Source organism: Aquila chrysaetos, chromosome 13 (genome assembly GCF_900496995.4).
Source record: "Aquila chrysaetos chrysaetos chromosome 13, bAquChr1.4, whole genome shotgun sequence".
Taxonomy (NCBI): Eukaryota; Metazoa; Chordata; class Aves; order Accipitriformes; family Accipitridae; genus Aquila; species Aquila chrysaetos.
This window is the reverse complement of record NC_044016.1, coordinates 3772849-3791207: the sequence shown is the minus strand read 5'-3', so window position 1 is coordinate 3791207 and position 18359 is coordinate 3772849. Positions and strand designations below refer to the sequence as shown.

The 18359-nt window shown below is 42.8% G+C and overlaps 1 protein-coding gene across 6 annotated transcripts in view; it reads left to right on the top strand.

The window, feature by feature from the left end:
* STON1 (stonin 1) overlaps window positions 1-18060 on the top strand; it is a 36232-nt gene extending 18172 nt beyond the window's left edge. For 5 of the 6 annotated variants that reach the window (XM_030034391.1, XM_030034392.2, XM_030034390.1 and 2 more), the window contains 4 exons: window positions 1939-3931; window positions 13189-13391; window positions 13779-13879; window positions 13982-18060. In XM_030034391.1, the coding sequence (XP_029890251.1) occupies window positions 1987-3931; window positions 13189-13391; window positions 13779-13853 (2223 nt within the window). In that variant the 5' untranslated portion in view covers window positions 1939-1986 and the 3' untranslated portion in view covers window positions 13854-13879; window positions 13982-18060. Of the gene's footprint in view, window positions 1-1938; window positions 3932-8500; window positions 10047-13188; window positions 13392-13778; window positions 13880-13981 lie in introns of those variants that run through there. The other variant, XM_041128190.1, reaches the window with a different exon arrangement.
* The last annotated feature ends 299 nt before the right edge of the window (window positions 18061-18359 follow it).

Below are 18359 nucleotides of genomic sequence, written 5' to 3'. Positions count from 1 at the left end.
GTAACTTGTTTGCTCCTTTTTTCTCTCTCTCTCTCTTTGTGAGTGGAGAGGAGAGTGCTTATAAAATAACTAGCATAGTGCAAATATTTTTACTGAACAAAAAGGTCGAGAGTTCAAAAATTAATGAAGGACCAGAGTCCTTCTCCATTGCAAGCTCTTGTTTGCTCGGCTGCAGACTGAGTGGGCTGTGCCACAGTTTATGGTACTTTCTTAGCAGCTATAAACTGGCCAAAAAATAATGGGGAAATGGTAAAAATAATGACTCGTAGCATAAGATTTCACTTGGCTGAACTTTGGCATCTCTAGAAACGAACTGTTCTCTAAACGCTACAGATAAAGAATGGCTTTTGTGGTTACGTGATTATATGCTGTAGCGCCCTGCAATTAATAAACAGCCTAACTATGGCTGTCTGTGCACGAAGGGGAATAGCTTTAAGTCATCGTTATCTAACCTTAATTGACAGAGTAACGTATGTGCAGGTGCTTTTTTCTATATGAACTTTGCCTTCCTTGTGCTTTCAGGCAAACGCGAATATGTTCTGACATAACAAGAATAACTTTTTATCAAATGAACAATGTTTATGTGTGCCCTGTGGTGCTTCATTGTACTCGATTCCTCCTCAGTCATTAGCAATTTATTGCTCGCTTCTTCATCAGTCAGGAGCAGTGGGGAGGAAGAACTTTGGGGACGACATACCCTGCATAAGGATACAGTGAGCATTTACATTTCAGTGCATGATTTAAAACCGCGAAGGCAAGATTAATTATTTACTGGTTGCAGTCCTGCTCCGAGGACATCTAGCTGAGCCCTTTACCAAAGATACTTTTTTTGATGAAGTGTAGTTTATTAATTGCTTTAAAGACCTGTACTTTTTCCAGGCCGCCAGCCAATTCAGTGCTTAGCAGACGCATATGTTGTTACTTGGCCTTGACTTGTGTTTCACCACCATTTTATCTCCAGTGGATGCTTGTAGTCTACCCTTCAACAGGGATGTATCGCTCATCCTTAGGGCTAACTTTCTTGTTTATAAGTCTAATGCTTTTCCACCTCTCCGCCTCAATGTGTCCAGTCTCTAAGAGCGTAAGTCAGGGTTGAAGGAACTGATGTGAAGCGATTCCTGCCCAGGTTTGGAAGGCTTCTGGGACCAGTCTACGCATGCTGCTCCTGGCAGGAGGCACTTCAGATAGCAGCATGGAGTGGGTGATGAGTGGCAGGCCAGTTCTGGTGGCCACAACACGCTCCCCGCTGCCTCTGACCTGGGGATGCTCATGCAACCGCCCTGTTGCCTCTGTCCATTGCAGGAGGAGAACATCTGCCTTGGAGAGACGTCAGGAACTGGCTGCTCATTGCGTGTTATCTTGGTGGGCTGCTTTTGCCCTGATGGCTGTAGTATGTGTACCTTTGCCACCAGCACTGAGTTGCTACAGCTTTTCAACAACAACAACAAAATCCTCTCTCACCCTCCTAATTTTGTTTTTGGAAACAGCTGCACCATTCTTAGTAAAATGCTGTTTTGTTTAATGGGGGGAAGGAGGGGAAACCTCACCTTGAGCAGATGCCTAGAATGGAAAAATCTCTGTCCATATTCCAAGCTACACGTAAGCTGTATAGTAGAAAGTGTTATTATGCAAGTGGTCCTGTACCACTATGGGACATTCTGCTCTCTCTGATCTGGAGGCTGCATACAACAGATGCTCTGAACAGCCCATAAAGCTTAGATCTCCCTTCGATCCCCAACCTGGGAGAGCAGCAGGGATTCATGGGCAGTTTATCTGTTTCTACATGGCTATCTCAGATTATACATGTAAAACACAAAGTACATTGGATTTGTGAATAGCATGCAAATTTTGAGCTTTGTGTGGTTTGAATTTTATAAGGGTTGGGTTCGTTTTGTCTTTCAAGAGAATTTATTTCTGCTCATGTCTGTTTCTTCATAGATGGTTTGTGGGTGATACGTGTGCAAGTGCCTCAAGTTTCTCCACAAGATGTGTTCCACAAATCCAGCAAATTGGGTCACCTTTGATGACGAGCCGCTCTTCCAGTCACCTCAGAAATCAGTTGATAATCAGAGTAGTTGTAAAGCAAATGGCCTTAAACTCAATCTGTCTAGTGTGCATGAGTCTTCAAGTAGGTCATCTTCTACAGGCAGCACTCCACTCTCGTCTCCTGTAGTTGACTTCTACCTAAGTCCCGGGCCTCCCAGCAACTCTCCACTTACTACACCTACCAGAGACTACCCAGGAAGCCCATGCATCCCAAAGCCTGGGATTCACATCCTTTATCCCATCCCTGAATGGCCATCAAACGTTAACCTTCTTCCATCACCCGGGACTTGCTCATCCCTAACCTCGCAGAAACGGAGCAGCCTTCCTTTGAACACCTTGCCTAATGACCATCCCGTTAAGACTTCGGTCTCCAAATCAACAGAGGAAGGAAGCCCTAATCCACCAGGAAGCTGCGAGGAGTTAGGAGAGTCGTCATCAGCACCGGGGCACTTCCCGTACTTCCAGAGCGACTGTGCTTTTTCCAGTCCTTTTTGGAAGGAAGGATGCTCCCTCAGCGCATCGCCAGCTAACGTTAGCACACACAGAAAGGACAAAGTGCTCGACAGGAGCGTCTGTCATCCTAAAGACAAAGAAACTTGCCATGATCAGAAAAGCCTTAACCAGGGCTCCTTCAGCTACATCTGTGAGCGGCTTGAACACCTGCAAGCTGATAGCTCTGACGCTGCGGGAAGCCCGCCCGTCTCCAGTGCTCACGCATGGCACAAGCTCTCCCCCGCTGTCCCACGCAGCCTCTTCAGGAGCCGGAAAGTGGATGGGTGGCCGTTCATGCTGAGGATTCCTGAGAAGAAGAACATGATGTCGTCTCGGCAATGGGGCCCTATTTACCTTAGCGTCCTAGCCGGAGGTGTATTGCAGATGTATTATGAAAAAGGCCTGGAGAAACCTTTCAAGGAATTCCAGCTGCAGCCACACTGTAAGCTGTCCGAACCCAAATTAGAGAGCTATAATGTCTCAGGAAAAATCCATACTGTGAAGATTGAGTGTGTGTCTTACACAGAGAAAAAGAGGTATCATCCCAAAGTAGAAGTGATCCATGAGCCGGAGATTGAGCAGATGTTAAAGCTGGGCACCACAGATTATAACGACTTCACCGATTTCCTTGTAACGGTCGAGGAAGAGCTTATGAAACTTCCTACTGTTTCTAGACAAAAGAGGAATTATGAAGAGCAAGAAATGACTCTGGAAATAGTGGATAACTTTTGGGGGAAAGTCACTAAGGCAGAAGGAAAACTCATAGAAAGTGCTGTCATCACGCACATTTACTGCTTGTGTTTTGTGAACGGAAGCGCCGACTGCTTTCTAACCCTGAATGACCTGGAGCTCCAGAAGAGAGACGAGCGTTACTTCGAGAAGGAGGAGGAGAAGAAATGGATTGATATTCTTGATTGCCATTTCCATAACTGCGTCAAAGCACAGGAATTCGAGCAATCGCGAATTATTAAGTTTACGCCCCCTGATGCCTGTAGGCTGGAACTGATGCGTTTCACGACACGGTATAATGGGCAAGACCTTCCCTTTTCTGTGAAGGCTGCGGTAGTGGTTCAGGGGGCATACGTTGAACTTCAGGCTTTCATAAACATGTCTTCAACTGCTCTGATCCCAACGCGTTTACCCTATGTGAAATACTGTGAAAACGTTATGATACGCTTTCCCGTTCCCACGCAGTGGGTCAAAGCACTTTGGACCATGAACCTCCAAAGGCAGAAGTCCCTAAAAGCAAAAATGAATAGGAGAGCATGCCTTGGCGCTTTACACGAGGTTGAATCTGATCCCGTGATACAAGTCTCGGTTGGAACAGCAAAATACGAGAGTGCCTACCGGGCTGTTGTGTGGAAGATAGACAGGCTTCCAGATAAAAACTCAAGTAAATAATTTGTGCTATAAAATGATGGGCTTGGGTGCACTGTTTTTATGCTTGTGTACCTCCATCAGCTTCCGTAGTTTGGGTCTTTATCTGTGCGGTGGTATTGGTAAAAGCTGGAGTAACCTTTTAGGAAAAAGAGAATATAGCCTTTTTTTTTTTTTTTTTTAAGGACGTTTTCCTAATTTATTCGATGGAGGCAGGTGTATTATTGTCAGTAATTATAAGTGTGCAATATCATGGAAGTGGATCTCAGCATTTTGAGTAAACCTCAGGTCTGTAGTAAGAAAGAGGGAAGGGTTTATGCTTCGCATATACCAGCTGGGCAATGGTGGGATGGGAAGCAAACGCTGGTAGGTAAAATGATTTGCCCACCCAATATCACAGAGTTAATAGAAAAGGTGGTATTGCTAACTGTTGGGTCTTGGCTTTCTAGCATCATTTAAGAAACGGTAGGTATGATACATCACTAGAAGGTACTGTGGTCGCACTTGCTGTAGGAAGTTGACCGTGCTTTTGCGAAGGCTAATATCCATTACCTCTTTTATGGGTTTGTGCATTGCGATTGTACGTTCATGGCAATAACTGCACTGACAAAAAATGCCTCCCACTTTATTCCCATTTCTCTCTGATGGTGGTACCTCACTAAAAACTTGCAGCAATAAAACCAGCTAAGTTTATAGTTGTGTGCATGGAAGTTGTTAATTTCCCACTGAGTAAAATAGTTAATGTACCTTAATCTAATGGAGAAAATATGACTTTTTGGAGAAGGAAAATACAAACATATGGGTTTAAAATTCCATTTTTTAGTCACATTACCAGATTAATAGCCCTATATAGTATTTTTCTAAAGGCATAAAAATTCTTGAGGCATACAGTGTTCTGCTTCAAGTTCTGTAGAGTGAAGGCATTTGATCCTTTGCTTGGATATGCATTATGTGTATTTGAGGCTTTGGGAATCTGTGTAAGACAAGGGCATCTGTTAAAGCATTTTGCCTAAAATATCTGTAAAATCTGTACTTTTAAGAAGGGGATAAGTGTGTAGAATTAACAAATGGATTGGCCTAGTCTCGTAGTATCCTAACTATCTGGACTAACTACCTCTTTAAAATGTCCAGAAAAGATTTAATCTTAAGTCCTGGTTGCAGGTATGCTAGTACTAAGTTGACATATCCATTCCCAGGTTCTGACAGCTAGATGTGTGTGCAGGTGAGAGTTAACATTCAGGACTATTAAAAAAAGAAGAAAAAAAACCCAGTAAAGGCAAAAAAATTCCCGAGGATTTTTTTTCCTCATTTTTAACTAATTGTAAGTTATATTTGAGCTGACCTGTTGTTTAGGTAATTATGACTTTATTTTATTTTATTTTTTTACAGTTTAATATTTGATATTTTAATTGTGATTGATATTTCAGTTGCAGAAGTAACAGATCGACAGAAGAACTGGGGCAGGAGCAAATGAAAAGGGAATATTATCCTGAGCTTATATATGAACTAGATTGCTTTTGGTATTAAAACTGCATTTGAAAGCATCCTACATCAACATGCTAATGTGGCAGTTGTGAGACTATGAATTATTGCATGGCTACTGGCAGACGAGAGCTAGTATTTTTACTAATGATGCTGCATGGAAATACTGGTCCCTTTTGTGTGCAGACTGGGTCTTGCTTAGGCGATGAGGTCTCTCAAACCTTGAGCAATTGTGCCTTTCAATTCCTATCGATGCGCACCGCGGGGGGAACAGCCCAAACGCTACTGTGGTCAGATTCGGAAACGACGTCGCGTTGACGCCATCTCTGTTCTTCCCCTTCTTTTGCTTTGGAAGAAGCTCTGGTCGGCTTGGACCTGTGGCTAATGCCATATAGTTCCTCCTGAACTGGCTGAGCCCTCCGTTTTACACGCTGCTTGTTAGTCGGGTATCTCACGCTCTGCTCGGAGAGGATGCCGGTGGCTGCCAAGCAATGGGCAGCGGGAGAGCAGAGGAGCCGCAGCATCGGCAGACGGGCTGACACAAGGCAGGGAGCCAAGCCAGAATTAATGTGGCAGGGGGAGAGAAAGGACAGAGAGAAGCGAGATAAGGGGAGGCAGTACGGGAGGGGTTGGGGAGACTGGAAAATGGACTGGGAGGGCAGAGGAGTTGATGGAAAGATGTAGGAGAACTAGTAGGCAGAAGAAAATTCTTCAGGTCTTCAAAATCTGTAGATACGGGTGTCTTGCACTCCAGGCTTCAAGGATTTGCACCGTGCTGCTGTGACCCATGTGTTTTCCCAAGGCTTATGGGACTGACTGTCTGGGTAGCTTTTAATATTCTTTGCTATTTAACATAAGTTTGCTTCTGCAAAATCAAGTCAGCAGTTTAGTCAGGCAATTTTAAAGAAGATTATAAGTCTTCCAAAGTCTTTAATTCCCTGCAGTTCATTTACCTTAAGATTTGATGTGCACAATTAACTTCAGTTTTATATTATTTGAAAGTAAGAACTGTTTTTTGTGGCGTTCTACAGCTTTACATTATTTTCTACCAGTAGCTTAAACTTTTGACATTTGAATAATTCCTCTGGCTGAGATCTGCAAAATCATTTGTATCCTTGAAGTGTGTATGCTTTTGAAAAAAACATTTTGGTAGTAATACTGCCCAGTCAAATTTTAAACCTCTCTATCAAGGTTTCTGCATGCAGTTAAGAGTTTAAAAATAGAGTTGTCCCAAGGCGTGCCAAAAATCTGGAGGCAGTCAAACTAATAGAGATATGTAAACTTTCATAATACATTTACTGCAGGGAGAAAAATATGCCGAGGCTTTTGCTTTCAAAAAGCCTTTGTCCAAGCCTTCTTAAAAACAAGAAGGGAAAAGGAAAGGTTGCCTACAGTTATATTGTGACTGTTTACAGACATCAAAATATGTTAGTATCCACTGGATTCTACTAAAGTGCTTCCTTGGAAGAGTGCTGGCCAAGCGAAGTCGATGTGAGCTGCGATATACCCCAGATTTTTAAAAGCTGCCTATGCTTACTCAGATATATAAATGGAGAGTTTGGAGCCAGAGTGTTAGCATTACTTAAAGAAAGAAAAAAAGTTAAAAAGCCATAGGCTTCAAAGGGTTGATCCAATGAAATTTCTGCAAATTGAGTCTACATTTGTGAAATTGGAGCATCATATAAGGAAATGTAGAACAAGTTAGGATTTCGGCACAGTACTGGGGCCAGTCTTTGCACTGGAGAAGCTGTATGCACTTGTGTCACCCAGGGAGCTGGAGAGAGACTAGACTTCGAAACGCTGTGTTTTAATCCCTTGCTGTGTAAATTTGTGCCCTGTGGTGTTTCCTGCTAGGACACCTCCATCCTTGGGTCACTGTGTAAAGCAACAGTTCTTCAGCTGATTATTTCTCCTTTTCTTCTTTATCATGGAGCCACACTGAGGAAGAAGTGATTAAGCAACACAGAGAAATGGAGCCAGGGGAGCTTGTGGCTGCTTGGCAGCCTTTTAGCATCTGAGCAGGGACTCCAGTGTGGGAGGTGATGTGGTTCCCAGCAACCTTCAGCTGCTGCTTTTCTTATTTTCTAAACTGCCTAGGTGGAAATTCCAAGCCATGACTTTGTCAGGTGGGCTCCATCCCTGCCCAGCCACCTCCTTCTGGCACCAGCACCATTGCAAACTGCTACTTGGTGGCGGTACCTTCCCACTCCCCTATTTCCTATGCATTTCTCCTGGAAGGTTGGATAAATGCACCCATTTAGACATAGCTGCAGGAGTTGTTAACTTCTAACAATCCTAATGTAAATCTGTTCTTAGTAACTGTTGATGTTTTCATGTTGAAAATAAGACTTTTAGAACTGGACCTATTTTGGGAAAAATAGAATGACTACTACTTAACTAAAATAACCACCACTTTTTTTTTTGGCCTAAATTGCTTGGCTTCACGGGTCTTTCTCAGATCAAGGTTGCCTGAACACTACTCATACAGGTGAATAAGGGCTACATAGTGTGAGTAGATGCAGCAAAGTTAGATGTTTAATTGTTTGTGAAGTGCTATATGAATGCTAAATGGCAATTTGAATCTAGTTTCATAGTTTTACTGGTCTTTGTTTGTTTGTTTTGGCTTTCTTGTTGTTATTCTTCAGAGGAAGAGAGCAAGAATTTGGAACATTTTTAGGAACTAAGAGCCAGATTTTCAGATGTAAACCAGGAGAGACTTAGGTCTCTCAATTCACAAAAGTCTTAACAAGTTGCCTAGACACGTAAACCACAGGGTTTCTGTCTCCTAAGTTAGCTAGTAAAAGCTCAGTTATCTCCCCAAATTATCTGGTTGCTTTTCAGGAGTGATTCGATTTCATCAGTCTAGATGGTCATGTCTCCACGATGTCTGATGGGCCACATTTTGGATAGCTGGGCTTGCATCTGAATATCTTGTCTTAGCTTGGTGCACAAACTTACACTGTGTCTAGTCCAAATCACTTGTCTTTCCACACCACTACCTTTTCTCTGTTTCTGGCCAACATCTTTCTTTTTCAGCATTACAGTTTCTTTTGCAAAAGAATCTTTTTGTACATGCAGCTTCTCTTTCTTCTTCTAACTCCAGTGTAATACAAGGCCTGGGAAGCAATAGTTTCATGGAGCAGAGATGACAAGGACTGGCCAGTTTTAGGTGAAAACTAAGGCAATGGTCACAGTCTTCCAAAGTGTTGGTCGATCACTTTGTTGTCTGACAGCCGATGGGAAGAAGTTGCTCCATGCTCCTAGCACAGCCCAGTGGTGGGCAGAAGAACTTCTCCGCAAGTGAAGTGTGAGTACCTCCTTCTGACACTGACGTTGGTACAGGAGATGGATGGACTGGGGGGAACCCTGTGTTTTGGGAGTAGGCAAAAAGGTCCAGTGGAGGCTGCTCCAGAGGACCCAGGGCAGTAGCCTTACCCAGATTCCAAAACTACCATCTCTGCCTTTGCAGGTTGCCACCCAGGGGAAAGGAAGGACCCCAGAATTCACTGGATCCCAACACTGAGACTACCTCATGGGTGTGGGTTAGCTGGAATATACGCCCAGGGATTTTTTTTTTAAGGACTATATGGTACTGAATCACAACTGTGCCATGTCTAACAGAGCAGCCTTTAGCAGCAGACCATGAGGAACGTCCCATTTATGCTTGGGCTCAAGTGGACATCTATCATCCAACATTTACCATCAGATACCTGCCCAGGAAAATTCCAAGCAGTGGTTATTTCTGGATTCCCTTTCTCAGAAGACAAAATAATTTTCCAGACAATTCCCATTGCTACTTGTTTCTTCATAGGCCTCCCTCCCACAACAAGAAGATGCTGAACTTGATCTCCAAAAGCCCTTAGATCTACACCATTTTCCTACTACCACAAATGGACTCCAAAAAAGATGTTACTGCTCTTCAACAAACCCTTTCTCCTCAGATCCTTGGTCAACCATAGCCCCAGAGGCAGAGAGTGCTGCTTTCCTGGCCAAGGCATGATGTGCCATCTTAGTGTTGCAATCCCTGCTGTTTTCTCCAGGACACTTCACTTGTGGATGATGTTGTGCAGTTTGCACATCCCAGCCCAGCTAACAGCACAAAGACCAGGTCAAGTAAGTGTGTTGCCAAGCTGTATCCTGGCACCGCCACGGGAGAGTGGAGCAGGTCCTGGGAGCCAAGAGGAGCACAGCTCAGTTGGGTTGTGGTACCACAGATGGGGATGACATCTCAGAGTTTGGCTCTGGAACGGGGTCCTTCTTATGGCCTCCTTCACCGCTGGTGCTGCTGTCACCACAGCTGTTGCTGGGATGGTGGCAGATTCAAGGATGGAGAGTCCCACCTCAACAGGGGCTTGTTCCACCATGTCTAGGCAGTCTGGAAGAGGGACTGTGGACCAAGGGAGTGTTAGTGCAGGAGAAATGGGCTTGGACACGGCAAGTGATGACCAGCAGCAGATCGTGGACAAGGCCCACATCACAGAGTTATACAGATCTGCCTGTCCCTGTGTACATGAGTGATGAAGAACCATCTCCTCCTCACACTTGTTTAGTGCTCCAACTTCATTCTCAAGGGGTTGGCAGGTGGCCGTAACTCTTGTTTCTGACGTTGTTCCCTCCTCTATTTCAGTAATAAAGTCCCTAATGCTATAGTTTTACCTGTCTCTGTGTATTGGCTTACTGTCCTGAGACTTTAGCCACACGCTGCGTGCCCCTGGCATTGCACTCCTTTGCCTACAACCTTTGTGAGCTTGCAAACTGGGTATCTTTGTGCTTTAGTGCCTTGAAGGACCCTGTCCTGTAGTGTGCTCAGAGGCATGAGCAATGTCTCGCACACACCGGGAGCACTGATTTAGCACAAATCGCAGTCAGTACCTCCTGCTCCACTCCCATACCAGCCTTGCCGTATAGCTGCGTGGGTGACTGAGCCCGATTCATGTGCGAGTGAACTGAGTGGTAGGTTATTACATAAAAAGGAGGTGACAGTGCTGCTGCTTTTGCTCACGGGCCATGGTTTGGGTGGTGGTTGTCATTTTTTAAGTGTGTGGGCTTGTAAAGCGTTGTGCCTTGACTGGTGCGCCCGGTGGGTTGTAAAGTCTGCGAGGAGGGGTGAAGTTTTTCCATTTGATCTCTCCAGCCTGTCTTGCTCGGTTTGATTTCCCTCCCTCTGTGCTGGCTTTGGTGATTGCCATTGCTGGGCACCTACTTCTCCCCAGTCACCTTAAAGCTGCTGTTGTACTGGACATATATAGGGGAGCTTCATTCCCAAAACTCAGGACCTACACATTTTTTGTTGCAGTGATCCCCTACCAGTCCCTTTTATGGATATGCCCTTGCATTTATGTGTGCAAGTTGTATTACCTCTTCCTACAATTTCTGTAACCAGTTCATTATGAGCATGTATTAGAGCTGTGCTTTGGTAGAAAGAAGTAGCTGGTGCCATGTGGGGAGCAGTTGCTGGCTCTCCATTGTGATACACGTTTCTTTAAAGATGCCTGGGACACTTCACGGCCAGTGTTTGATACTCTTCCATGGTGCAGGATTCTAGCTGGTGTGTATATAGCATTATCTTCTGAAATCCAGTTCAGGTTTTCTTTGAACATTACACGTAGTTATGTAAAGAAGCAGCATTTAGGACAAGGCTTGAATGTGATGTACTGCTGGAAGCAAGCCTGCAGGGGATGCTTGTAAATCAGCCACGTACAGAGTCCAGGTGGTGAAGGATTGCAGTTGTCCAGTGACATGCCCCTTGTCCGAAGTGGTGGCTGTAAATGCTGCTGTGTTTCTGTGTGCATGCCTTTGGGGTCAACCGAACAGGGAGAGGAACACTTTTGCAGTCAGCAAACAGCTTTTTAAGCTACTGATTATTGTTGTTGTTATTAAACGTGGAAAAAAGAAGCAGGGAGAAAAAGAGTTGGACACCTCCCCACCTGAAGTTCAGGGGCTGATAATCCAGAGGACACTTCCTATTCCTTTCTCCCCTTCCCTCACCTTTTCTTCCAGGCAGTCAAGTTTTAACTGTACCGTTGAGTGTAACAGCAAGGAAGAGGGAGGGAATTATTCATTATACTAATTTTATATAATTAGTCAAAAGGAAAACAAAGTGTTAAGTATTCCAGTGAGTATGATTAAGACAAGCATGAATTTCATGCTCGTTAAACCTTGATTTTTGGGGACCCATTGACTTTATGCCGGACTTGGAATGAAATCTGGAGGACAGTTTATTGGATTAGACTTTGCTCTGGTGGAGTCAGAGACACGTGTGGCAGAACTCTGCCCATCAAACTGCTCAGATGTAAATTACCTCCTATAATCAGAACTGGCTTGGGCAGGCTGTGGGGCAGGTTGCAGGGAAAACCTGCAGCACAGACCAGAGGATGCACCCAGCCCAAGGCTCCCAGGAGCAATGGAGATGTCGCTTTTTTCATTCATTTTTGCCTTACGAAATGCCCGTGAGCCTGTGGACGTGGAGTGTTATAGAGATTTTTCCCACGGGATGGATAAAGCTCAGTGTATGTTAACTCCATCTTCAGTATTTCCTTCATTCTGATACGAAATTGATTCCTGCCACCGGAGGAAGCCAGTGCATAAAGAATGGGCTATTTGCCTGAACTTCGGGATGCCGTTCAGTGTAATGGATGAGAACCAAATATACGCTGTCAGGCTTGCCTTTGACAAAATACAGCTAATCCTCTCTCTGCTTTTTTTCTGCCTGCAGCCAAATGGTAGTTAGTTGTCTATGCTGATGCTTAAAATCCTGGAGAGGATGAGAAATGCAGAATTACTACTTTTTGCCCTGAAGAATTTGGAGAGGCAGCTGCAATATAAAGGATTCTTTTCATTATATATTATATTATATTATATTATATTATATTGCTTTCATGCACATAGTGAGCCTGCTGACCTCAGATTCTTTGGAAAGCAGGCTGTTCACCCTGGTGTTCCTGTGTGCCAGGAGAAGGAGAAATGCTTTCCCTTACCATTGCCATATATAAGGAACGCTAAAGCAAGTGATCCCTAGGATCTAAGGCTGGATTAAAGTAATTTAGAATATGCTGCACTACTTGGGCAGTCCTTCATGACTCTGCTTCATAACATGACAGTTACTTTAGCAATACTTTTGTCTGGAAGAAATGGGGTATGTTCTTTTCCCAATAACAAACCAAGCTAGAAGGGCATTCCGGGTAGCCCTTATCCTGGCAGCTGGGATATATCTTGTTTGAGCAGCACCCTGAGCTGTGCCTTTATCTTCCTGCCATAGACATACTGTAATAAATGATGTTACACAAGGTAGCTGTAGTACTTGAAATAAATGTGCCAGTAAAATTCCTATAGTGGAGTGCTCTGGAAAGGGTGGTTGTTGGACACAGGGCAGCATCGCTGCCTTGGCTAAGCTGGGGCCTTCCAGTTTTTATTTTTCTACAAGAGTAAGAAGTGTATTTTTAAGGGAAAACTGAGATTCTTCCCTAACAGTCTGAATTTAGCAACCAACCCCTACGTTTGTAATACTCTTATGTCAATCAGAAGCTGGAAGGATCTGGTAAATCTTGTGTAAATTAATTTGTAAAACTGTAATGATTGTGAAAAGTGTGCTGAAGCAGACAAAAAATTAGTAAGGGGTCACCTTATGCCCAAGTAGCAAAAGATTATAGATAGAAAAATCTTATACCATAACAGCTCTGCTTTAATAAAAGATAGAGCTGTGCTCTCTTGCTAGCAGGTTAACCTTGCAGTGTAAACAAAGAAAAGATAATTAACTGATGGTGTGTTATGGTTTTTTTTTTCTTTTCCAAGGTTCAGATCATCCACACAGCCTGTCTTACAAACTGGAACTTGGATCAGACCAGGAAATACCTTCTGACTGGTATCCATTTGCCACTGTCCAGTTTGTTGTCCATGATACCTGTGCCTCAGGAACAGAAGTCAAGTCACTGGGCATAGAGAGCGATCTGCAACCCCAGAAACACGTAGTCCAGAAAGCTTTTTACAATTGCCAGGTATTTTCAGGGCTATGTTTTCAGTGTTTTCCTCCTCTTCTTCCTCCCCGCTCCCCCATACAGTATTTGCAAAGCAAATGTGCTTTGTATTCTAAACATACCTTACATGTATTTGCGATAATGACTTTGAGCAAAAGAATCATTAAAAAATAATTCCTTGTCTGATCAAAGATGATGCTGAAAAACAGAACTGCAAATGCAGCGTTATTTTTCCTCAGTTGAGCTATTTTTGGGACTAGTGGTTTTGAAATCTGTTGGGTCTGGAAATGTTTTGATTCTGTGTCAAAGCTTTTATTCATGCTGTTGTTGCAGTTCACACTTTCAATACCCAATTATTTGCTAATTCTACCTGGTTTTTTTGTTTGTTTGTTTGCTTTCTAACTACAGGTTGAAATTGAAAAGAAGTGGATTAGGCTTGATGGAGAAGATCCAGATAAGGCTGGCAACTGCCTAATGCAGTAAAAGAGGACAGGAGGCACCGTCATAGGGTATTAGTAGGAATCAATTTACATAGGAAATTCTATTGTTAGAAGAAGCGCAGTGACCTAGTTTAGGATAAACATGGTCATTGATTTTTTCTTTTTTTTTAGTGCTCTTGGGTTTGATTCCGCAAATCAGTACTCGTTTGACTGGCCTGCGTTCAAGAAAACTTCCTGTCATGGGAATACTGGTATGAGTAAGGTCTCCTTGTAAAGAGTTGCAGGATGTGAGCACTTAATTGACTGATTGTAATATATTATTTTCCTGTTGTGTATCTATAACTTGGGAATGATCTCATACTCCATATTGAAACCTAATGGTTCTACTCAAAGAGTTCATGTCACTTGGACATATAATATTCAGCAATAAAAACCGCCAGAGTGCTTATGTGCAGACCAGCATCTGTGTAAGATCCAGCAGGACCTTTTTTTAATGGTGTTTGAAAAGTGAAGTCCCTCATGTTTCTGCTCCCCTTGATATATGTGAACAGAACAAGTCGTAATATTATTCTCGACAAGAGCCTCAATTAATGAGGTGGAAACTGGGTGATTTCATTGGTAAAATGGGAAAAGTTCCTCTGCAATAATATTCTTCATTTTTCTGTGGCTGCGAGTGTTTCCCCCCCAGCACTTTATAGGTTCACTCAAAGTAATCTCTTGGGCAAAAAAAACATATGGCAGATGTGATTGAAATTTCTGTGCCAGCATTAGACAAATCTTTTTCACTACTGCAGCAAATGAGACAAGGGGCGGATCCTCAGCAAGCATAAATCAGTCCAGGCCCATTTCATTTGATGAAGCTGTGAGAATTTACACCAGTGGAGGGTTTTCCCCACAAACTGAAGAAAGGGCTGGTTGCTGCTATTTGCTCTGGGTCTCCTTTAGGATGCAAATTCCAGATGTTGGTTTGGAAACTGCAGGAGCTGTTGCTTTGAGTAACTTTTAAGACAGTCTTTCCATGCATGGGAAGGGAGATGGTTTCATGCTACTGACTCTACAGGCGTTTTCTGTGGGGAAACAATGCAGGAATGGACAATCGCAAGGGAAGTGAAGCTGTGACACTTCAGCAGGCAGCTTGAGCTATTAATGCTGTATCAATGTGTTAAGTGTATTTTAAACAAACTATTGGCACTTAGGGAAAGGTTTTAATGCTTCCCCTCAGCCATTATCCCCTTTGTCATTTTCTGTGGGCTGTAATTCCAGGTCTGAAAAAGTCTGAAAAATTAAAAAAAATGGTCCTGATACTCCCCCCCCCCCCCCCCCCCCCCACTGCAGTTTTCCTAAAATTATCCTCACTTCAAATTGAAATGAGTGGAGAACAAAAATATAGTAATGCACTAAGTCTCACTTTATATTTTGTCACAGCTTGTAACTGTTTATATGAACACTGTGTAAAAATACAGATAAATGTTATTCCCCAAAAGTAGAAATATGTGGGATATGCACTGAGAAAATTACCAGTCTGAGCAAACAGAAGGCCATAATATGAACCTAGTTCATCACAATAAACTTTTCCCCCCATTTAGAAGCTGAGAATGAAATGGGTAATAGATTCCATAGTAAGTCCTGAGGGCAGGTTCTTTATGGGTATTGCATTGCCAAAGCCCCAAATAGACTATTATGGTATTTTGGCTTCTCTAGATATCCCTTTTTATTAGCAGATTATATTATTATAAATCTAAGCAAGCATTTGAATGTAGTAGTGATCCAAATACGTCTCAGCTGTTGCATCCTCCATCAGTGTTTTGACTTGAGAAGCCATTAGGACCTTCAAGTTGTTTGGTTTGTTTTGTTCGTATTTAATTTTGGTTTATATACTTCTCAGCTGAACTAAGGGGCACAGCATGCGCTAGGGCAAAGTGTTTACGCTTAGCATCACAGCAGAGCTCTACAGCTTGCTGAAGTCCATGGTTGTACTAGAGCTACAATATCTATTAACCTCTTTGCTTGGTAAGGTAGAGGAAGCAAAATATGTGTTGCAGATACCTGCACTAACCTTTGTCTGAGGCTGACTTGTTTTGATTGGCATTAATACAGCTAATTCAGTAAATCTGTTAGCAGTGGTTATTGTCCAAAGCCTGCCTTGCGCAGCTGGCCCCTATATTTCTGTTTTTAAGAAGGAGGGACAGCCAGGCTGTTCTGGGACTCTTTCACTGCAGGATCCCCATTTGCAACACACATCTCCTGAGCATTTGGTACCTGGTGGTGGTACGGGTCCTGCAGAAGCAATGGCTGCTTTTCTTCTGTCAGGTGTCTGCTGTATCTCGGGATGTATTTAAGAAGCCCATGTAGTGTCGACCCCTCGAGATAGTAGCTATTGTCTTGAATGGCCTAAGTGATGAACAGCCACATTACAAGTCATCTTTCCAGCTAGTGTGTCTGTATTATATCTGGTATGGTGCAAATGATCATTCAGCCTTACTGAACTCATTAACATAAAAGGGTCAAGCTACAGCTTTATCTATATTGCAGACTCTTGGATTTCCATCCGAGGCCTGCAAGACTTGCCATTAACTTTAATCGGAATTGGATCAGGATCACAGGGAATTAATTCCACAGAAATATTGCCACACTGAAAGAAAGTTACTCTGTTTAATGCATGGCTTTCAGTTTAAACCTGACAATTAGTGCAGCCTAAGGCTGAGTAATTACCCTGTACTGTCTCAAACTGATGTTTGTGTGCCGCGCTGTCAGAATATTTAAAAACAGGCTATAGTTTAGTGAAAGAAAGTTTGGGTTGTCTAACTCCCCCCCCCCCCCCCCCCCCATCAAATTCTAACCTCCTATTCTATTGCAACATGCCAAAGCAGAAGCACTCTGGCTTCCCCTTTCTTCTGCATTGTCTGACATCCTTGAGTATAACCTACTGAACAAATATTCTCAATATTTAAGACCCTTTGCTAACATTTTCTATGAGCGCTACAGCAGGTGACAGTGAGTAAACATACTGGCTTTGATTCTTTAGAAATCTGGGCTATAAGTAGTCTAACTGTAATTTTGGGAGGGGAATGGAGATGAGGAGCAGTTGCTCTAAGCTGTTGTGATGCTCAGTGTCCAGCTAGCGGAAGGACTGGAGCTTTAAATAACCCATGAGGTACATTGGCATCGTGTGAGGGACCAGGTTTCACATGTATCTGATCTCTGCTTCTCACAGCTAGCGCCTGCAGTCACTGAAATGCTTCCAACTGTTTGGGTCACTTAAGATGCTGACACTTCGTTAACATTTACTACAGGGCAGTATTTAGATAGTATCTGTGTTTCCTTCACAAAGGACCAGCAGGGTTTGGGATATTTTATAATTTAAACCGAAATCAATGAGAACAGCTATTTTTATAGTGTGTTTGCCTTATTTACAAAGTGTTGTATTTGCTGAAACCGACAAACTTTATCTTTGCATTCGTCTTTCTCATACTAATTGTATTACTGTAGGTAAATGGTACTTGATGTGATTTTGGATTCAAACACCCATTGAACTCAATGGAATTCTTTTAACTGACAAAATGGGATCTGCATCAAAGTCTCTAAGAATAAACGAGAGGCAAAAAAAAAAAAAAAAAGGAAAGGAATAGTGGTAATGGGCAGAAAAAAACCACTATAGAAGATTCTTGATGCTAGTAAGTAAGCAACCTGCAATGCTTGCTTATTCCAACCAGAAAAGAGCACAAAAGAGAGGAAAAGAGGTGTTACTGGGTGTCAAAGCTGAAGCTTTGCAGCGATTGGGAATGATGCTCTGGCTGCCCCTGTGTAGCAGCTCTCGAGAAATGAGGATGATGGTGCACTCCATTGAACATGATGCCAAGCCTCTGTCATCCTTACGCTCCTTGCTTTTTTCCCCAGATTCCGTATTAATTGTCCAAAAGTACTTTACATCTGAAAACATGTTTTCACGTGTTGCTTTTAGTTGCATTTATTTTACTTGATGGACTTCTTAGCTGCAGTATTGGTGTCCACACCTCTATTTTACATTTCTTTGTCTTTTTGTTGACTAAACACAGTGACTAACTGCTGCAGTTAGTAGTTCTTAGCTATAATTTTGATAACTCTGAAGCAGTGCTGTTATTTTTAATGGAAAATATAATTTTGTTTGGTTCTTTCGTCAGTATAAGTATAAACAGATCATGCTGATAATCTTGTAATAACATTTTGTAGATTGCATATTGATTAAAAAAATAAAGTTGTATTTCAAACTAGCAGTTTCTTGTCCCCTCACTAGAAATTTATCAAGCTTGTTTTACATTTACTATAATTAACTGGTTGATCTTGTATCATCAGGTATTGCAGTTTATTAGAAAGGGCAGTTCTAGTCTGTGTGTGAGTGGGGGACATCACTCCTCGTCTGAGATAAAGCTAGTTGCAGAACGCTGAACAATGTACTATATTCCATTAATGATCATTTATGGCAGGCCCTTTTCCTGGCTTGTTTGCATAACAATAGTAAGGCAAAGAATACCATGTTTTTTCTGTTGAGTGCTTCCTCTGATCTCTCTGG